The following is a 23,387-nucleotide window of genomic DNA, read 5'->3' on the forward strand; positions in this document are numbered from 1 at the left end:
TATTTATTTAACGCTAACTTAAGTAATATAATACAGAAAATGTTGAACGAATGGAGATAATATTTAGACAGAGAAAACCTCACCTTGTTCACATTAGCAACAGTTTAATTTGAATTAATTCGATATTGGAAAAAACAAATGTCTGATTGACAGCCTTCCTTTCTCTCTCTTTCTCTGTCCAGCTGGCAGAATGGGGGGGGGGGAGGAAAGGTATTTGTGTGTTTGTGGGTGACTGAGTTAAAAGTAGCAGAGAGCCTAAACTACAGGATTTGGTCACGGTCAGTTTATTTATTTATTTATTTTCGGGTGTGAAAACAGCCTGAGAAGTGAACTAACAGTGGCCATATTCAATTATTTTATTGTTGAAGTGTTTACATTCTATCCTAATAGAATCCATTTTAATTCTTTCCATTTGAATGTAAATCCTACCCTAATTGTAAGTTTAATCATTTCAGTTAATTTTGTTCTTAACTAAACTATTATAGGTACGTGTAGTGTGGAATTACACTTTACCAACAAATAGTATTGGAAACGGAGCAAAGAATAACTACCTTTTCGAAAATTAGCAGATCTACAAGATCTTCTAGATGTGCCTATCTTCTAATTTAACTATAGATGTGTTTTTTCTTGATTCTAGATGTGCCTATCTTCCTAAATTTAACTAGATGTGTTCACTATCTCCTAATTTAACTATAGATGTGTTTTTTCTTGATTCTAGATGTGCCTATCTTCCTAAATTTAACTAGATGTGTTCACTATCTCCTAATTTAACTATAGATGTGTTTTTTCTTGATTCTAGATGTGTCCAGTAATTTTTAAATTTCTTAATAGCGAAACCTTCTTTATCTGACCACTGTCATCAAACATGAATCTAGCCATACAGTTTTAATCATCAATATTTGTCATTCTAAACATCGCCTGGGCCATGGAAATTGATATGATCACATTTCCAAATGGAAAGCGATGGAATTGTAATGGAATTATTAGAATGCCAAATAGATCGATACATATAATATACATTATTGTGTATTGATCTATTCCATTAAGTCCCTTCCTTCACCAATGTGCTCAGTCTAATTCATGCAGCTGTCAATCTGACAGCTGTCATCTCCAAGTTACTGTCGACAAGCTGGAGTCATACATGTATTTGTGTAAATATCCCATTTAGAGTAGTTTCCTGTCTGTCAGTTAAGGTGTCATAGTGTGTTGTCCTCGCAATAGAACAGATTAGAATAAGTTTGTTTCCTGCCCATTACACCTTAACCTCCTCTCCCAAACAACCAACCAACAGCTGTCAATCTGACAGCTGTTACTATTACCTATTCGTGGGTATTGGTCACCAATCAGAATAGCAACGATGGCTTCCTGGCAGGAGCTGTCACTAATGACAGCTGGAGGTCCCATGCCCACTTACTAATAGTGCTCTCATCTTAGATCACTTGGAATAGGATGTTTCCTGCTCGCTTAACTCCGACCATAAACGGAGATGTTGTACCACCTGTTGTTGACTATCTATTTCCTGTATACTGGGGCTTGCTTGACAATAAAAGGGGGTTGTATGTCATTGATGGGGAGAGCTGTGGGAGAGTGCTGTTGGACTGTTAAACCATTCTGCTGTACTGAGATGATCGGAACGATGAATAAAGACGAATTGACGATATGCCGGACTCCTTGTGTCGTGCCTTCGCCTCTGCTGATTGCCAATGATGGGACCTTATAATTTCCTTAACAACACACACGCACATTTGTAGCATTTGTGGCACCCCCTTTTGATGTAAGTGAATAACAAAGATAATTACATAATCTTAAAAGCATACCATAATCCTCATGTAATGACAATTGGCAATCAATGTACAGACCACTCATCTATCTCAGCTACAGTTAATTTGACTGCATCCCTCTTAATAGGAATGCAGGGCATTTCTTCCATCACATGTGCAGATGATGATAATGAATTGCATTTTTATAATGAATTGCATTTTTATAGCGCTTTTCCAAGTGCTCAAAGCGCTTTACAATGGTTCATATACATTGGGAGGTGAAGCGGCGAACAGTCGATGCCGGCGTCCTCACTTCTCACATTCACACACCAATGGTGGCAAGCTCACACCGACCAACTCATTGGAGGCAATGTAGGTTTCAATGTCTTGCTCAAGAACACTTCGACATGTGGACAGAAGGAGCCGAGATTCCAGCCGCCGACCCAGGGATCATTGGACGACCTGCTCTACCTCCTGAGCCACAGCCGCCCTATGATTCTCAACATAACTTTTTGTGCACTAATATACAACTAGAAAGAAGCAATTCTGGGAAATTGCAAAGTCTGGTTGTCTCACTCGCTAATATAGGCCCCTCCCGGTAATTTTGCTAGCCAATTACAATGTAAAGTCACCCTTGTGATCATGTGTAAGTAATTGGGAGGGTTTTCCCCCCCAAAATCATGTTTTTGCAACAAACGGCTTTTGGCTCGGTGTTTATTAAGCCACCCTCGACATTTGATTAAAATTTGGGATGGATTGGACATTCCGTTCGTGATTTGTGCCGTCTTTTGTAAAATAGGCCCCTCCCACTAACTTTGGAAGCTGATTACGGACGAACGATATGGACTATCAAAATTCTGACTTTGCTGTTTTAATCGGATAGGTCCGGAGATCATGTTTACCGATTCTTGTGAGATTTGGCCAAAATATGTAGCTGGAGGATCCAAAAGTGTGTTTTGAAGAAAATTCAAAATGGCGGAAAATCTATCCTGACGCAAATGGGCGTGGCCTATATGGGAAGATGCGTCATGACTCAAGGAATCCAGGGAAAAAATAATTTAGATTTTACGACCTACCGTGCAAGAGTTATAATGCAAAACGTAAAGTGGGCTGTTATAGCGCCACCATGAGGCCGACCAATATAATTATATGTTAATTAATTTTCATAATTATTATGAACCTCCCCTCCAAGTGTTGTAACTACAGCCCTTACGGTCTCAGAGAAACAAATAGTTGAATGTGAGTTTTCCCATTTTCCCATTCAAGTGAATGGGGAACAGGCACACGATTCCCGATGAAGCCGGTCAATTTGACATATGGCTCGAGTATGTTTGGCAAAAACTGTGGGAGGAGTAGCGTGCCAAAATAAAGTTTATACAGAATAATAAAGATGAAAAGAAAGATGAAAAGAAAAGGTAAGGGGGACAATAGTATGGTTGCCCATAGGCAACCACACTAATAATATACAAACAACTACACCATCTGAGCCAACAAGGACTACATGATGTCATGTCAGGTTTGATATGACTGAAGTGAATATGTGAATATGACCAATTCAAGGGTTAACCCATTTAGGACAGGAACGCATGTCGCTTTAGCATTACCCACTTTGACCATTATTTTAAACTTTAGCTGTTGAAAAATAGAAGATCTACAAGCTCATAGTGCGGCACCGAGTGCAGCGCTATGAGCTTGTAGATCTGCTATTTTTGCAAAACCGTGAAAATATGTACAAATCTTTGACTAGAGTGTTGACGTAATAACAACTAGCCTCACAAATGCACAAGGTCCACATCTGGTTAAGTGCCAATTGCCTTTAATTTTTTACTATTTTAAAACATTTAAAAATAGTATAAATAGCCGATCTACAAGCTAACAACGTGTTGATGTAGATTGGCTAGTTGAACAATTTTTAAATGTTTTAAAATAGTAAAAAATGGCAAATACGTTTAGGGATAAGGGGTAAGGGGTGGCGCAAGATGGAGCCCCAGGTCTGCATCCAGGGGTGACTGTGAGGTCTATGGCAGAAAGTCTACCTTCAGTCAAAATGTACTGTCCATAAAAGGTTGTCAATACTGGAATGAGCTCCCTCTCACACTGAGGGAGATCCCCACTTTCACAGTTTTTAAATTGAAACGATGGTTAAAAAATAACTTGTGATCATGTATGATGCTTAATCCAAAATAGAGTAAACCTACCCTAATAATAGTTTAATCTTTTCTTTTTTCTTAAAAAGTGCACTTCAATATATGGTGTTACACTCTGGAATAATCTTGATATAGACATTAAACTGTGTAAAAATATTAAACAGTTCAAGCACTGCTATAAGCAGTCACTCCTGCAAAATTATGAACAGCTGATTGACTAGGATTAGTTTTACTCTGTGATGTCTTTGTATTCTTTACTATAGATTATTACTTAGTTAAATTATTACATTCAATACAATGGATTTACAATTACTGTATGTAATAAAATGGTTTTATTATTTTTTATTATCATTATTATATACATTGTTTTGTATTATAATATATTGTTTTACAATATATGTAAAGGTAAGAAGGGGGCCGGACAATATAAGCATTGCTTCTCTCTGTCCCTTCTTGAACAAAAACAAAAAAAATTATGTGATTGATATTGTGTTGATGTACTGTTATTTGTACTTTTTATGTTCAAGATAAATAAAGATCAAATCAAATTTTGTATTCTTACTAGTCTTATTACGTTTGAAATGTACTAGGTATTTGTATGCTTACTATGCTATGTCCTGTATGTCAGTCCTGTTTGTATTGTTTGATGTTTGATGTCTGGGGACTGCAGATGGAAACTAGAAAAAGTGCCCCTCGGGTTATTACACCATTGATGGCAATTGGATGATTTGAGGCATTTTGTTCCAAAAATGTGTTTTGCAAAAATCCACCTGTTGGTGGCGCTATAACAGGCCAATGTGAAATGGGTGGGATATATTCCTCAGCCTAGTAGGAAAGTCTGTGAAAGAATTCACGTAAATTGCACGCTGCGTTCATGATTTGAGGCTTTTTGTTTCAAAAGGGCCAATCCTGCAAACTTTGAAAGCCAATGTTAGCCAATTAGAATGGAATATGAAATATCGAACAGATCCGTCTTGAGCACATGACTATAGAGATAGTGTGTAACGATTTGCGGGATTTTTGGACAGAATCTGGAGTAATATAAAAAAAAAAAGTTTTTCCAAAGTCGGCCTCCTGGTGGCGCTATAACAGGCCGTTCTGGAAAATTTGGTGCAGAGGTTCATCGTTGGCACCCAGGGAGTGTGTGTGCAAAATCTGGCATCGACCGGGTTAACGGTGCCAGAGATTAGCTGTTCACAGACGGACACACGGACACACGGACTGACGGACTGACGGACGGAGTGCAAAACATACTCTCTCCCCATGCCTTCGGCCTGGTGGAGACAATTAGCATGTTTTGCTAAATCTGGTATATTTACACTGCATTTTTAATGTTCATCAATATACACTGTCCCGACTAAATAAACAAATGAAGTAAAGTAAAGTAAAGAGTAGACTATATATTCTTTCCAAACAAACAATATTTGAGTTTTTAACTCAAATATTTGCTTCTGGGGGGATCCCTGGAACAACATATTTTGAGATGGGGGTCGGCGGCCAATTACAGCTAATTTTGGGGTTCTTGACATGAAATTGTTTGAGCACCACTGACATAGAAACAGTTTTATTTCAGGATTGATGGATGTCAGGATTTAGAAGACATTTTGTAGAATCTGGCCTCAGTCCTAAATGGGTTCAAATACCGGTGGCCATGCGCCCAAACTATTCCCTTGGAAAGGTTCCACCTTTGAATATGACCAAAATATTGCCAAACTGAATCCACATTGACACAGTTGTAGCCAGGGAAGTTGCCAACTAGGGCTGTGTGGGAGCTGAGTGTGGACGGGCTACAGTTGACATGGTAACCGCACGGATTTACAGCGGAGGGAAAATGTGGTAGTGGTCACCATGACAACAGGAAACACACAAATCGTTAAAAAAATCCTGCTACGGGACTGCTTCGATCACGTGAACTGGATGATATGTTTCGGCATAATGTCACCAGGTTCTCAGACAAGAGTCTCTGGATTTATCAGAAAGTGTATTGATGACATTGTTCAAAAAAACAATATTTATATTTATATTTATATATTATTATTTTTTTCCATCGTTCGTCGTTTTTCCGGGTTCTTGGAAACGCCCCCAGCCACTGCGTTTAGTTAGGTTAGGGTTAGGGTTTATGTATAGTTTTACTGAGGTTAAGGTTAGGGTTAGGGTTTAGGTATAGTTTTACTGAGGTTAAGGTTAGGGTTAGGGTTTAGGTATAGTTTTACTGAGGTTAAGGTTAGGGTTAGGGTTTAGGTATAGTTTTACTGAGGTTAAGGTTAGGGTTAGGGTTTAGGTATAGTTTTACTGAGGTTAAGGTTAGGGTTTAGGTATAGTTTTACTGAGGTTAAGTTTAAGGTTAGGGTTAGGTTTAGGTATAGTTTTACTGAGGTTAAGGTTAGGGTTAGTATTAGGTTTAGGCTGTCAGTCACAGCGCACCCTCTACGTCACCATTTACCCAACCTGCTGAAGGAACCATGCTCGCCGTGCACAGAGCCTTCAAATGGGTCAACTGTAGGATGGCCAGGCCACATCCTCAGAGAATGTGAGGACTACACACATCCCTCTCTCAGACTGTGGTGCCCACAGGCCTAGGCACAATGTCCACCATTGTGCCTATCTCAAAGCACTCCAATGTAAGATGCCTGAAAAGACTGGAGACCTATAATATCGCCATCACCCCAAATGTCAGTAAATGCTTTGAGAGATTGGTGAGGGTCTACATTTGCCAGCCACACTGACTGAACCCATTGAAATTGAATATCATCCATACAAATCCACCTACAATGCAATTGCCATGGCTCTTCCAACAGCTGTGTGGAGGAACAGCCGTGCGAGAATGCTTTTTGTGGACTACAAATTCAACACAATAGTCCAGCCAAGCTTGACACAAAGCGACCATGTGCAGGAGGGCCTGCTGACCCCTGGAATACACTGTATTTGTACTTTAATTGCTATGCTGCCTCTGGCGACTGAATGGGCTCTATGCACATTGCACATGTGCCATTTTGGAAAGAAAATCTCCACTTCCTTCACAGGTGTTACTGATGACAACTAATGAAGGCTCTGTTCCACAGAGTCAGGGTGCTGCTATTGGGCACACACTGTGCAAACACTCTGCTACACCAGTGGGTCTCAAATTGAATGGGCCCTGTACGGTTCTGTAACTCAGAGTTATGGCGGAATTTGAAATTAAAAAAGTTTGAGTACATGGAATGTAACAGAGCCTTAATTAGTATCATTGATAACACCTGTGAAGGAAGTAGGGAAGGGGCCCGGAAGTAGGAAGAGTTATTCTGTGTGCATAAAGCCCATTTCCCCAGCAGGATCAAAAAAGGTCTATATCCAACATCAAGCACACTCACCACCCTAACTACAGTCTGTTCACACTGTTGCTGTGGCCAGGCAAGCATTACCTACAGGCTACAGTGTTTATCAAAAGCCTTTCCACTAGACTATATGGATCAGCTGCATCAAGCTGTTGAACAAGTGCTGAGCCTTGATGGCAACATGCTGTTGCCATAGGCTTCATTCTGTGCAATCAATCTGTGCAGAAACAAGTGCTAGCACATAGAGTAACATGATATATTGCACCATCACTGTGTCTGCTTTGGTAGTGGTGGAAGAATCGGAATATCCTTCAAGTCAGGCGCCGGTCGGAATAACGTGTTCCTTCCACGCACTTCATCCAACCGGCGAAACTGGCAGGTGAAAAGGTGTAAGGTGAAAAGGAGCGGCTTGGACTCCTCATGCATTGAAGGAAGCATGAGGTCAGTCCATTGCTCTCCCCAGGTTGGCAGAGGGAGTGTAGAGGCCAGGATTACATTAGATAATTGACACTGGGATAAAAAAATATATAAAAAAAGGAATGTGTTTCCCAAAAATATGATTTAGAAAATGCCATTAGTTGGATGACCTGCTCTACCTCCTGATAGCCTTATAAGAGGGTATTCTTAATATGCCCTTGTGGGTTCTTCTGGTCCTTACCTTTCTTGCGGACAACCTCCTCCGACTCAGGTTTGCGTGTGACGGACACCACTTTCATCAGAAGATGGTTCCCCCCCTGTCGGATCAGAGACACCACCTGCTTGTGGCCAACCTTCACCACATTCACCCCATTCACCTGAGGGAGCATAAACACATGCGCACGCACGCACGCACGCACGCACGCACGCACGCACGCACGCACGCACGCACGCACGCACGCACGCACGCACGCACGCACGCACGCACGCACGCACGCACGCACGCACGCACGCACGCACGCACACACACACACACACACACACACACACACACACACACACCATCATCATCATCGTTTTCGTATGCTCTGTTAAGAGGAGGGATACAGTATAGCGAGGCATGCATGGCTCATTTCAGTTGTAGGCCTTCCTCAGCGTTATCAGCATTTACACTGAGGAATTGATTGATTGATTGAAATATTTATTAACAGTTTGCAGAATTACAGTACATTTCAAGCACAAACTCAATACAAAGACTGTTAACTGTGAGTGGACGACCCAATTAAGCATTACACTTGTTTACAAGAGGGTCCACCTTGTTCAATTCATCAAAACATTTAGAGACGTACAAATAGACACTTCTAGACTATATAGTCAAAGAACAGAACAGGAATTCATCATTAAGGAGGTAAAAAGGGAAAAGAAACATATACAGTGAGGGGGAAAAGGGGTGGGAAGGCCTACAGTGGCCAAAATCCATTAGTTGCTGCTGCTGGGGGTGAACCTTTAATGAACAAAGAATCCTAAATGGATAAAAAGTGAGTGCTGGCATTCCTTTCTATAGACTATTCCTACCAGAACCGTGCACTCGATATTCTTATACTGTGAACTACTCAACTGAGTGCTTGCTTCTCCTCTCTTCATTTCAGTTGTCTCCAGTCATTTCACAGCCAGTGCTAAGTTTACCCATAGAGTTATATATAAACTAGAGAGTGGAGCAGGAGCGACAGCCCCGCAGCCTCAGCTATTCATTTCAATGGAAGTTGCTCAGTAGCGTTTTGAAGCACCCGGAAGTGCTTAAGAGCACCCGGAAGTGCTTAAGAGCACCCGGAAGTGCTTAGCACGAGTAAACCCTACACAGTTGGGGGTGTAAAACAACAACTGTGTAGGGTTTACTCGTGCTAAAAAAACGGCCCGCCTGCAGTTCCAGCTTTGACCAGTGGGCTCGGCGGCTTCAATGTTGGCCAGCCGCTCTGGGGGCTTGAGTTTACCTCAATGAGGAAGTCTCCGGTTCTCAGGCTGGCCCTCCAGGCCACTCCCTCCACATCAACAGACTCCAGGTACTGTAGGGCGGGGAATGCCGGCGTGGGTGTGAACTCTTCGATGGGCGTCTCAGCTACGGGAGACACAAAAAGACATGAGGGAACTAAATGGAAACTAAATGAAAACTAAGCTATGATGCACAGAATCAGTCAGAGAGACTGGTGTCGAGTGACAAACTGACATACTGTAGCCTTAAAGTCACAATTGCTGCAACAACTGAACATTTGTTCAAAGATTGTTGGACAACCACTTCAGAGACTCTATACATCTACGTACGATAACAGCATCCTAAGGTTGGCAAGGTATATCACCTCTAATACTAGCCATGTTTGCTATGGAGAGTATAGGTTGCTTCCTTCACGAAGGAGATAATATTATGGTGTTCCAGCATACAATAAGTTCAGACTGAAGAGGTCTTTTGTCCATCAGTCAACTTGAGGCTTAATCAGGGTTTTGGCCAGGACTAGACTGAGCTGTGGACATTGCTCTTTGCCCTTATGTTTCTATGTATGTAATTGTATTTTATTTTCTGTTTTGTGTTATATCAAATGTGTGTATGTGTTGCATACAAGGCCGCTGGGTCGCAAGCAGGCCTGGAATTTCATCCTTTTAGGGGCAAGGCCACTTGGCCTTTAGTGTGGTCAACTTTTTAAGGGCACAAGGCCAAGTGCCAGGGCATGAAGGCCATCAATTAAAAAATGATTTTCCGATGAACATTGGTTCAGAACAGTGCTTCTTAAATAAATAATCACAGCTTTAAATAACAAAATATAAGTAGCTACTGTTGTAAAATATTGTAAACATGTTTTGGGGACCCAGTCCAGAGATGAAAATCATAATGAAATGGCCTAGGACCCTGTCAGGCTGTCACCCTAGGCTAATTAATATAAATTTAATTTGGGGGTCCTTGAAATTTAAATGGCTGAGGATCATTGGGTTAAACTGAGTTAATTCACATAAAATACAATGACAGCCTACATAACTTTTGAATAAGGGCTTGGTTTAGAAAAGCCTATATTTTGTGCTAAACTAATATATTGAATAACATGGCATTGTAGAGAGGTTAGTGACAGATAAGATAATTTCTCCATTGTGGGGCTGCACCGCTGCAGGACTGAGGACTCTGCAGTAAGTCAACACAAAGTGAAAGTGCAGCTTCAAATCAGTTTTTTGTTCTTACCTGGAGACAGTGTGTGCTGTGCACAGGGGAACAATTGTTTAATTATATCCATGGTGTCTTTCTGTCGCTATCCATAATGCGACGCAAAAGTACATTTATGTTTGTTTTGGTGGGCTAGATAGATTCGGTAGATCTCCTCCTTGTATGGACAGCCACGCTGTTTCGCATTAGACAAAAGGAAATCAGCTGGACCATGTCCGACCAACGTTAATACATGTGACGTAGGACCGCCACACTGTCGCAACTGTAGGAAACATTGTTTTGTTTTGAGTGATAGTTGCAGTTTGACCGGATAGCTAGATTAGCTACACTAGTAGGCAGCGTGTGGGCTAAATGCCCTCTGTTTACTCTGTCAGTGCGTGTATGTGTGGCGCGGAGGAGGAGGCGTGCGGGTGTGTGTGTGTGTGTGTGTGTGTGTGTGTATGCGCGCGTCATGGCGACCAGCGGCAGCGGGGGTAGTTATTAAGGCAAAGTACCGCAAAATAATCAAACCACTTTGCAAATGGCAACACAACTACAACACAAATTTGTTCTGCGCGGGACGTGAGGGGAACATTGGTTACCGTAATGACTGGAAAATTGCGATAAACGGTAAAATGAACTTCTGTGGGCGCCGGTCGGGGCACCACGGCCACTGTGGCCGTATGGGCATATACTTTTTCGAGGGGCACACGGCCAAAGAGAGGGGCAACGACGGCCATGGCCGCCGTGGCCGCCGTGAAATTCCTGCCCTGGTCGCAAGACAAATTACTATATCATATCATATCAAACTCACTTTTCAGCCATAATGGATATAGTCCTTGAACAGTATAGATGTGTCATGCAATGATTGCCATGAGCGACATGCACTAACTGCAAAGAGGGGAAATGTGTGGGAAGAAATTCATTTCCAACATGCCTAATTTAATTTGAAAGTGTTCCATAAGAAGGCTATGGGCGGCCTTGCATGTTTAGCATTGAGATTAAGCACCTCGTTGAGGCGCTGAGCAGAGTGGAGGCTTGATGAGCAGCGTTAACGACCATCTATTGTTTCATAAGTACCTACAACAAACTGCCAGGAGAGATAGCGGTGAGCGATCGTCAGCCTGAGAGCAGCTGTCCTACAGATACATAATAAATGATGATGAATATTATTCTTTATGACATGATGGCCCTGATAGGCCACATGCAGAAAGGGTCCAATCCTGGCTGCAAGCTGGACGGCCCTGCTCTAACACAGTGCTGTTGAGCCCAGCCCATTTGGGGGTTGGGGACTCATTTTTATGGGTCACAAGTAAATAAATATCCCTTTATTAGGGGTGAAGCCCGAAGGGCGTAGAGTAGAGAGACCCCTTATTGTTTCCATACTGGTGCTGCCATTTTTAGCAGTTTTGGAAGTTCTGTGCTGTCGTTTTTCACGAAATTCGGCAATATGGTAGAGGGCTGTGAGAATCCCTCAGGAATTGAAGCTCACAGTAATTTGTCAAAAGACCTCTGACCTCCCAACAAAAAGACTACATTTTATGATTTGCTCGATCCACTTTTTCGGACGTAAAAAAGTCAAAGAATTTCGTGGCCTTGGTAACCACTCGTGTTGCGGACTATATTTCTTTCTCCTGTACTGCCATTTGTCCAGCACCTGGGCTAGAGTACAGCATTGACAGACTACCTCTTCAGCCAATCAGCATAACAAAAAAAGCTCACGTCATCTCCAGTCTCCAATCAGTGAACGACAATAGCCCGGAACACGGAACCTGATTCCAGCTTTCAGCAAGTAGCATGCCATGTCGAGGACACATCACAAACCCAAGAACAGCTACAAACCCAAAATCGTTCGTTATTTAATGTATAGAAAGCCTTTATGTTTAATTATTCTATATTCTTTCCTGTTGTGGAGAAAGAAAAACCTTCAAAGGCAGAAACGTCTAATTTGGAAGACGATAGTGTGACGTCTTTGGATGACATCACGCCTCTCTGTATTACATATATAGCTTATTGTGTAATGTGTATAGATTTTATCTATTTGGGCTTGACCCTGCCTTATAACTGTTTGCAGCTATATTTGCTTTTTACATTTTTGAGTGGTGTAAACCACTCCTACAACTGGCTTTGTTAGTGCATAAAAAATGAGCATGGTTGCTATGTTCACCCTGTTCCCCCGGGTGTGATTTCCTACAACTGGCTTTGTTAGTGCAGAAAAAATGAGCATGGTTGCTATGTTCACCCTGTTCACCCGGGTGTGATTTCATTACGTCAGACATGATTTCATTACGTCAGACAGGCTATAATACACCACTCAGTTCACACGGGTGTGATTTTTTTTAGATGTTTAAGTGTTTAAGGTAGTAGTGAAAATCGGCGATCAACAAGCACCCTTTAACATGCCGCATTGCGACGCGTTAGGACGCATTGGACACACAATAATGATATTGTGCTGAAGATGTGCTCTTGTCTACATACAAATTAAACAGTTTCAAAGCACGAGGATTGTTCTTCCATTTATTTTTTGACTCAACATTGTTCTTGTGGACTTAAACCTTAAATCTAAAGCGCAGGATGATAATAAAGTGCACATAAAGATGTGGGTGTGACATGTTGCATAATAGTGAAGTGATTCTGTACCGTACAGCAGAGATGGGCAGTATTTGAAATACAGAAAATGCACATTTACAATGTGTGTTATATACCAAAAAGTATTTCAAATTGTATGTATTTCAAATACTGATCATCTCTGCCGTACAGCTTGGTTTAATGTGTCACCTGCTGCATCTAAATGAGATTTGCACCTTACATGATCACAAATTCTCACATGCCCTGTTGCTTACTTGCTCACACCCACGCTCAATGTTAATGTTAAGTAAGTGTGCTACTCCAAACTCCATTTAATCTTGGAATGCAGCCAACTAAACCACTGACATATGAGAGACTGCAAAGGGCCACTAAGTGAAATGCATTCGCTGTGTGTGTGTGTGTGTGTGTGTGTGTGTGTGTGTGTGTGTGTGTGTGTGTGTGTGTGTGTGTGTGTGTGTGTGTGTGTGTGTGTGTGTGTGTGTGTGTGTGTGTGTGTGTGTGTGAAAACAGCGAGTTGAGAAAACAGGCTTGAAAGGTTCACTTCTGTGGACTCTAACATTACACCTAGCTACATGTTTAAGCATTTATTTCATATTTACATGTCGATTTAAGCTCTGACACTTATTTCAGACATGCTCTATAGTATGTGTAGAGTCTGCCTGTGCTATTAACTCATTAAAAAAAGGTTTTTCTCCTCTGGTGAAAAGCTGGAATTTGCGCGATGGCAGGCTCTCGGTCAAATGTGGTCACATATGTGTGGACAGGACACACACTTATGTATGTAGTATATGGAGTTATTGGTTTGTGCTTTATCACCGTGTGTGTGTGTGTGTGTGTGTGTGTGTGTGTGTGTGTGTGTGTGTGTGTGTGTGTGTGTGTGTGTGTGTGTGTGTTTGCGTGCGTGCGTGCGTGCGTGCGTGCGTGCGTGCGTGCGTGTGTGTGCGTGCGTGCGTGCGTGCGTGCGTGCGTGCGTGTGTGTGTGGAAAGGGGGGTCCAGTGATGGAGTGGTAAAGTGCAGTTAGAATCCCGGCAAGGTGCCTGTGAGGGGTTGGGGTTGCCATAGTAACCTGCCCACTCAGGGAGCTGAACATCCCCCCAAAGGAAAAAAAAAGAAAAATGGGAGTAGCCTTAAAAGAAATGGAGTGCACACATTAGTAACAGCTACACATAAAGACACCAATGAAAAAGACAGAGACAGAAAAGCAGTGCTGGAACGCAAGGGAGAGAGATGGAAGGAGAGGGAGAGAGAGAGGAGAAACAAAGCAAGCGAGTGAGCGCGTCTCTCCTAAACGCCATGTGTGGCGAGCAGATGGGACAGCTCACTGACAGCACAGCCATGGATGACGCCACCACAGGGGCTAGACACACATGCATATACACACCCGCACATGCACGGATGCACGGATGCACGCATGCACGCACGCACGCACGCACGCACGCACGCACACACGCACGCACGCACGCACGCACGCACGCACGCACGCACCCACGCACGCACGCACGCCAAGGGTCATGTGAGTGTGTGTAAGCGAGGTGTTTTTGACACACGCACAGACAACAGAGAGAGACAGGCATGCAGTGTGTGTCAGATCAACAAGGCAGTGTGACACGCAAACACATGTTCAAAATCAAATTCTTTGATGCCAGCTCTGGAGAGCTGCTGAGTGCTCTGGGCTATCGTAGGCCTGTGTGTGTGTGTGTGTGTGTGTGTGTGTGTGTGTGTGTGTGTGTGTGTGTGTGTGTGTGTGTGTGTGTGTGTGTGTGTGTGTGTGTGTGTGTGTGTGTGTGTGTGTGTGTGTGTGCGCGTGTGTGTGTGTGTGTGTGTGTGTGTGTGCGTGCATATCCTATACCTTTGGCTCCCCGCAGGACGAAGCCAAAACCCTCATTCTCTTTCTTTTGTAAAACAGCTTCCTTCTCCTCTATGATGTAATCACTGTGAACGAGAGAGAGAGAGAGACAGAGAGAGAGAGAGAGAGAGAGAGAGAGAGAGAGCACAGGCATGAGTCCAGCACCATCCTCAAACAGACAGATTTAAATGATGGATGGACCCTAGAGAGAGAGAAACGCACGCACGCACGCACGCACGCACGCACGCACGCACGCACGCACGCACGCACGCACGCACGCACGCACGCACGCACGCACGCACGCACACACACACACACACACACACACACACACCTGTGTCTCCATTTCTGATGACCCTATCAAGTTAAAAGCACAGCAGCCTAAGGCTTCGTACACACATAAAGAACAACTGTGCTGTGCTCTGCCTGTGTTTCATGGCCGCCCAAATGCGTTTCCAATGGAACTCTGTTTGACCAAACACTTGTGTTTGATTGCCCCCCCTCCCCACATCACACACAACTGTTTGGTCAAACCACGTGACTTCCATTGGAAAAGCATTGAGGCGGCCATGAAACACGGACAGCACAGAGCATGTTCGTCTGATATGTGTGTACAAAGCCTCACACAGCTCAGGTTGCCCCAGGCGTGTGTGGCACAGGCTATGGGCACATCTAAGATTCCATGCGCGGCCAAAGGAAGCTGACTCCCGACGTCTTTTCCGGGTTTTTAGACAGCTGGTGGATGGAAAAGAAGCTCCACCCACGCGGTAGGTTGCCGCGTCGGCCAGATTCCCGGAAAAGCTTGCCCCAGCGGCAACCTGCCGCGTGGGTGGAGCTTCTTTTCCATCCACCACGGAAATAACGCAAAACACAGCTTCTTCTGTCCGCGCATGGAATCTAAAGTGTGCCCAGGCTGAGAGAGAGACAGAGAGACAGAGAGACAGAGAGACAGACAGAGAGACAGACAGACAGACAGACAGACAGACAGACAGACAGACAGACAGACAGACAGACAGACAGACAGACAGAAATAGGCCTATATCTACCTGGATAAAAAGTTAAGAGTGAATCAATCTTCCGACTAATCCCTCATTGAGAGAGAAGGGCTGGATAAGGTACTATAAGGGGTACTGTCCTACACAGTGCAGAGAAAGGTGGACCAATAGCAATTAGAGCTATAGTGGTGGCAGCCTGGCAGGGAAAATCCACTGTTTTCATCTGATCAGAGCAGCAGCAGCAGCTGAGTTACTGCAGCCTTTTTTTGCATGCAGGGAATTATGAGATAATAACTTTGAACCACTTTAACCATTATTTAAAACTTTAGCTGTTGAAAATTGCCGATCTACAAGCTCATAGCGCTACAAGCTTGTAGATCAGCTATTTTTTTTTAATCGTGAAAATGTGTGCAAATCTTTGAATATATGTTCTTATATAAGTTTTTAATTCAAATATTTGCTTCTGGGGGCTCCTGGAACAACATATTTTCAGGTGGGGGTCGGCGGCGAACTACATATAATTTTGGGGGTCCTTGACATGAAATAGTTTGAGCACCACTGATATAGAAACACAGTTTCAGAAAACTGTCAAGATTTAGAAGACATTTGTAGAATCAGTTCTCAGGTCTAAATGGGTTAAACACAGCACACAGCCTGGAGACAAAGCCACGTGAATGCACTGGTCACGCCACAGGAGAGTCCTGGCCAGTTACAAGCTGCGCCCTTGGACAACAGGATTCTGTAGTTAGAATATAGAGGTCTGCAACCATGATGGTCCTGTGGGACATGTGGCACTGGATGTTTTCTATCCTGTTAGATACACGACTACAGTTTCCCATGCCAGGCTTCCCATCCCGTCACTAAACGGTCCCTGATTAGACAGCTGGAATGACAAGAACGCCATGCAGACGAACGCAATAGGCTCTATATGCACATAAAATAAAGAACTCATCCTACTTCCGGGTCTCTTCCTTCACAGGTGTTATCGATGATACTAATGGTGTGTTCACACAAGCAGATGCAAAGATACAGTCTACCATTTATTGTCAATGGAAGCCGGCGACGTGACGCTACGAAACAAATCCGACGTTTGTAGCTGAGGCAAAAGACACAACGCTACAAATTGAAGCTGAGCTGGGTTCAACTTCCAGATGCAAAGCTAACGAAGCTACAACTGCAGTTGTGCTTGAAATGTACTGTAATTCTGCAAACTGTTAATAAATATTTCAATCTATCAATCAATCAATCAAGCAAAAAAAACACCCCGTTCTGGCTGACAAGAACGTGTGGCATCTTCTTCTAGTCCGTTTCCATTGTTTCCAATGTATATAAAAATGCCTAGGTCCAAAAGGGCATGCTGGATTGTTGTTGTTTTTCAATCTCCCTCGCCGGCCGCCACGCCCCAGACACACATCACTGTATGAGCAACAGATTATACAAAGCGACACATTGTGATCTTTGTATCTTTGCATATGCCTCGTGTGAACGCAACATAAGGCTCTGTTCCATTCTGGTCAAAGTCAGGGTGCTGCTATTGTGCATGTGGAAACCCTCTGCTACACCAGTGGAAACCCTCTGCTACACCAGTGGAAACCCTCTGCTACACCAGTGGAAACCCTCTGCTACACCAGTGGAAACCCTCTGCTACACCAGTGGAAACCCTCTGCTACACCAATGGAAACCCTCTGCTACACCAGTGGGGTCTCAAAGTGTCCTTGAGTGGGTTCCAAATGCCCCCCTACGGGTGTGTAACTCCATTACAACAGTAACTCTGACAGTGTACAAATGGAACAAAATGGACCCGTTTGAAAGGGTGCAGTACTTAGTTTAGACAGTTTTTGGTTTAGACTAGTCATTGGTTAGACCAGTCATTAGTCCTACAACTACAACCTATCTCAAACCCTCACCCTAAACCTAACCTCCCACAGGGCAGCACACCTAAACCTTAACCCATGTCTAACCAATGACTAGTCTAAACTAAGTATGCACCCCGTTTGAAAACCACTGTACAAACAAAATGCGGGGTGGGCAAAATGCCCCCCTGTGGAGTGATACGGCATGTACACACGCTCGGCGCATATATGCACGATCACCAAGAAAGTGCCTTTTCTTTCTTTAACCAAGAGCCTCCTCCGTAACTTTGAGTACTTTGAATCAGATGAAGGGTGATATACGCCACTCAACATAGCGGGGTTATCCAAAATAAACCGACTGGGAGAAAAAGGGATATCCAAACCTGATATCCTTTCCACTGCCAAATGTATAGCAGACCAAATGTCCTGAAGTTTTGGGCAGCTTCAGAGCATGTGTTCTCAACCTGTGGGTCGGGACCCACCCAGATGACAAATATGATTATTTTGGGGGGTCCCCATTTCAAACATGAATATTTTGTGGGGGTCACGGTCTGAAAAGAAGAACCACTGTACTAGAGTACCGTCCCTGTCGTGACACCTCCAGGGACGTGGTGGGCCCATAATTCAGCCCGGGAAGTGGAGTTTCGGAGGCCCTCTCTCTATTTTATTAATAAAAATTAAAAAAAACGCTGGCCCAGACCGGCCTGGACTGGACCGGCCGTTCGGGAGTTGTCCCGAATTTCCCAATGGCCAGCACGTCTCTGGACACCTCCCTCCACCCATAGGGCCAGCGTCAATCCAACCCATCCTCTGCAGCGTAGATGGTGTCTAATATATTCTACGAAGGAGTTGAAATTGAATTCATCTTGTATCCAGTTCACATATCTGTCCCTTTTCTGAGAATTTTAATTAACCATATATGCAGAAGCCTCATGCATGGCCACAACCAAATATATTTATGATTGTTTCCAATGTCGATTAACTGTAAAAGGAACTGTCGTTGTTTTTGTTAGATATCAGAATGTGTTCTGCAACAGATGTTTCAGTTGCAGACTGCGGAAGTTGATTGTGTGGTGTGCCAAATTCCAGTTACACTGACTACAGTACAAAATATGATTTAATTATACCATAATAATACAGTTATGCAGCTGACAGTAAAATGACTCTCGTAGTACAAGAGCTAAATCTGCACGTGCTTGCCTTGCCAGCGTCTGTCTTAAGAAGGACTTTATTCTTCTCTAAGTGAACGCCTTGCACCGTATGTACAATTGTACACATGACCATAACAGCCCAATGGATCCTCCACTTGTCAATTACATGGACATCTTACACAATACATTTACTACTTACTGTGTTCATTGTGTAATTTGTTATATACCACAACCATTGGTATTTTAACATTGCATCACTTACTTTCCCGGGGCAGTTTGTGCATGTTAGCATTATATTACAGAGAATTGGCAATAACTAAATTATGGGAGGGAAAAAATCTAAAACAAACAAACCAAAAAAACAACCACCCCAAAACAAATTAAAATGTTGATTAAAACATTTAATATAACAAAACATGCTATAGAAGTGACATTTAATCAGACTAAAGTCTCCAATACATCAACCTGGCATTTAAGTGGGTGGAAACAATGTGAAGGCTTGGTACAGCTCTGCATTTCAGACCGACACACGCTGGCATTTAGAGAGAATTTGCATCACAACACAAACCACAAGTTGCTTCAGTACCCCCCACCCCCCCCCCCCCCCCCCACGCACACACACCACCCCCCACCCCCACACCCCGCTCCCTGCGATCCCATCGGAACTATAGAGGAGAGGGAGCACTCACCCTCTCCATGTACGAAATGTCAGTGTGAGAGGAAGGGAGAGGCGGGGGAAACATAGAGAGTGTGAGAGAGATGAAAACGGGTTGAAGTCAGAAGATTAGGGAAGATAACCTGGAAGTTCATGTTACTGTAACACGCACGAGAACATACTGTACTGTACATGCAGCCATACGTGTGTGTGTGTGTGTGTGTGTGTGTGTGTGTGTGTGTGTGTGTGTGTGTGTGTGTGTGTGTGTGTGTGTGTGTGTGTGTGTGTGTGTGTGTGTGTGTGTGTGTGTACGCATGCATATATGTACTGGATACACCTACTGTATTTGTGGACATTGTCCATTCAAATTTTAAGTGTATCTCAGTGGATACACTTAAAACCATACAGAATGTCCCCCAGGGATCTATACCAGATCTTCAGAATGTCCCCCAGGGATCTATACCAGATCTTCAGAATGTCCCCCAGGGATCTATACCAGATCTTCAGAATGTCCCCCAGGGATCTATACCAGATCTTCTCATATACAGAATGTCCCCCAGGGATCTATACCAGATCTTCTCATATACAGAATGTCCCCCAGGGATCTATACCAGATCTTCTCATATTTCCCTGTCTACACCAAGGGCCCTCATTTATCAATCGAGTGTAAAATCTGCCCCAAATTCGAGTGTAGGATTCGTAGTACACCCACGTCGGGTCGGCATTTACAAAGTGATCGCAGACAGCTGTTTCTTCCTAATTTCATTCCTAGCAGTGATAAATGTGACGGCTGAAATCAATCTGGCACGCCCTATGAAATCAAGCCTCGCCCTCGTTTTTGCGACATGAACAACTGCAATACGACCTGGAAACCATGGTTACAGGGGGAAAAAAAGGTTCCCTCGCTGCCCCCTCTCTCATACACAGACGCACGCACACGCAACTAAGGCAACTTGCAACTTGTTGTATCTTAAATAAATAAACCTGCATGAATTAAATAAAGCTGTATAAAGGCCTACCCTGTCTGTTTCTCCTCTCGCTTCGCTTGCCTTGCTGCCTGCCTCACCCCCCCGCACGCACGCACGCACATATCGCAATTTGCAAGCAACTGTCACTGTGTGTTGTTAGTTGTATATTAAATTATTAAAGTCTTTTTAATTTAATATACAACAAGATATATTAGTGAACGAAAACCTGAACCTGTGAACCATGAATTAAATAACAAATAGGCACACACACGCTGCTGTTTTGCATAGGTGCTCCTCCTGTCCTGTCTGTCTGTCTCTCTCTATCACTGTGGTCCGTCCGTGACCGTGACCAACTGACCATGCACCGCACGTTCGACAGACTATTTAGATTGCCTCGCAGTCGCTGCAGTGGCTGGGCACTGGTGGTGGTGGGCTGGCTGGGTAGCCTACCTATCTCCGATGCGGTTCCCACGTGCGCTGGCACGGTACATTTGGCATTCGAGCGACGCGTCGGGTTTATTAAACGAGGAGGAGATTGCACATACCGTAACTCCAGAAAGACATCGTCCTGCTGTAGATTATAGGCTACAGTAGGCTACCCACGTTGGGACTCTCCGCAGCTGCAGCACTGCACTAGCCTAAAGTACTCTCCAACGTCCCGTCATTGAAATATTTCAGCACAGACAGCCCAAATCCTCGCATGCATGCGCTCATGCAAAACACTGTTTAAATGGCTTAAGCATCTAACTTGCAACATTGTTTTTAATTGCGCGATTTTAATTACTTGTAAAGTTGGAAATCTCCTACTAATTTCATATGACACAAAGACACATCTTATATGTATTTAGCCCATATATACCTATACAGTTTTATATAAACATTTTAGGAGTGAATACATATGTTTAGATGCCTGTGACAGCCTCTCAGCTGGTCAAACAATGCTGCTCCGCTGTTCTACGACAGAAAAACAGGTGAGGACAAAGCGTACGACAGCTCCCGACCAGACGTGAGTTTTGTCTTGGCTCAAGTTCAAATTCAAACGTTGGCGCAAATGGTAAATGCCGAAAATTGCGGTAATTTCGGCGTACACCCATATTTTGGCGTACGCACGGTTGATAAATGAGGGCCCAAATCTCTTCACTGAAAATGGCCACAACGATGTTGTGAGTGTGTAGGTTGGTTATTTCTACAATATTTTTGAAAACCTGAAATGGGACATTCTGCATAGTGAGTACTTTCTACTTTTGGTACTTTTAAGTACATTTTGATTTCCGGACCTTTACTTGTAACAGAGTAGTTCTACTTTGCAGTATTGATACTTTTACTCAAAGTAAAACAATTGAGTAGCCTACTTTTTCCACCACTGACAAAAAAAGGGATGCTTTCTGTGTAGTATCTGCATACCAGACTAGACTAGAATAGTATGAGAGATTCCCAACAATTGCACGACCTGTATGCGGTAAATGTGTTTGACAGATATGGCTGTATGTGTGGGCTGTTACTGTACCTGTATGTGTGGGCTGTTACCTGTATGTGGCTGTACTGTATGTGTGGGCTGTTACCTGTATGTGGCTGTACTGTATGTGTGGGCTGTTACCTGTATGTGGCTGTACTGTATGTGTGGGCTGTTACCTGTATGTGGCTGTACTGTATGTGTGGCCTGTTAGCAGTGGGCTGTTACCTGTATGTGGCTGTACTGTACTGTATGTGTGGGCTGTTACCTGTATGTGGCTGTACTGTATGTGTGGCCTGTTAGCAGTGGGCTGTTACCTGTATGTGGCTGTACTGTATGTGTGGGCTGTTAGCAGTGGGCTGTTACCTGTATGTGGCTGTACTGTATGTGTGGGCTGTTACCTGTATGTGGCTGTACTGTATGTGTGGGCTGTTACCTGTATGTGGCCGTACTGTATGTGTGGGCTGTTGGCTGTGGGCTGTTACCTGTATGTGGCTGTACTGTATGTGTGGGCTGTTACCTGTATGTGGCTGTATGTGTGGGCTGTTACCTGTATGTGGCTGTACTGTATGTGTGGGCTGTTACCTGTATGTGGCTGTATGTGTGGGCTGTTACCTGTATGTGGCTGTATGTGTGGGCTGTTACCTGTATGTGGCTGTATGTGTGGGCTGTTACCTGTATGTGGCTGTACTGTATGTGTGGGCTGTTACCTGTATGTGGCTGTATGTGTGGGCTGTTACCTGTATGTGGCTGTATGTGTGGGCTGTTACCTGTATGTGGCTGTACTGTATGTGTGGGCTGTTACCTGTATGTGGCTGTACTGTATGTGTGGGCTGTTACCTGTATGTGGCTGTATGTGTGGGCTGTTACCTGTATGTGGCTGTATGTGTGGGCTGTTACCTGTATGTGGCTGTACTGTATGTGTGGGCTGTTACCTGTATGTGGCTGTACTGTATGTGTGGGCTGTTACCTGTATGTGGCTGTACTGTATGTGTGGGCTGTTACCTGTATGTGGCTGTATGTGTGGGCTGTTACCTGTATGTGGCTGTATGTGTGGGCTGTTACCTGTATGTGGCTGTATGTGTGGGCTGTTACCTGTATGTGGCTGTATGTGTGGGCTGTTACCTGTATGTGGCTGTACTGTATGTGTGGGCTGTTGGCTGTGGGCTGTTACCTGTATGTGGCTGTATGTGTGGGCTGTTACCTGTATGTGGCTGTACTGTATGTGTGGGCTGTTGGCCGTGGGCTGATACCTGTATGTGGCTGTATGTGTGTGGGCTGTTACCTGTATGAGGTGAAGTTGTCGTAGGATCCCACAGTGTAGTGTCTGAACAGTCTCTTGGTGCGGTCCTCTCGAGTCTCTGTGGAACAAGAGGACACTGATGAATGCCTTGCACATGTACTGTATCAAACAAAGATCTTTAACAACTTCTAAGCAGTTTTAACTCCACAACCAAATTACTGTCTGTCAGTCTAATTATCCTCATTGCAAAATGGCTTATACATTGTCAACTGGCCCATATGCTGTTGTACAGTACGTAACACGCCTACTTTT

General features: G+C 43.8%; 1 protein-coding gene across 1 annotated transcript in view; it reads right to left on the reverse strand.

The window, feature by feature from the left end:
* The window catches only part of shank3a (SH3 and multiple ankyrin repeat domains 3a), a gene marked incomplete at both ends in the record, with an annotated part of 322,930 nt that overhangs the window by 26,810 nt on the left and 272,733 nt on the right, over positions 1 to 23,387 (reverse strand). Inside the window, 4 exons of the mRNA XM_079500504.1 lie at positions 7,880 to 8,015; positions 9,129 to 9,253; positions 14,761 to 14,843; positions 23,118 to 23,193. Coding sequence (XP_079356630.1) covers positions 7,880 to 8,015; positions 9,129 to 9,253; positions 14,761 to 14,843; positions 23,118 to 23,193 — 420 coding nt within the window. The remainder of the gene's footprint in view (positions 1 to 7,879; positions 8,016 to 9,128; positions 9,254 to 14,760; positions 14,844 to 23,117; positions 23,194 to 23,387) is intronic.

This window comes from Electrona antarctica (genome assembly GCF_951216825.1).
Source record: "Electrona antarctica genome assembly, chromosome: 5".
Lineage (NCBI taxonomy): Eukaryota > Metazoa > Chordata > Actinopteri > Myctophiformes > Myctophidae > Electrona > Electrona antarctica.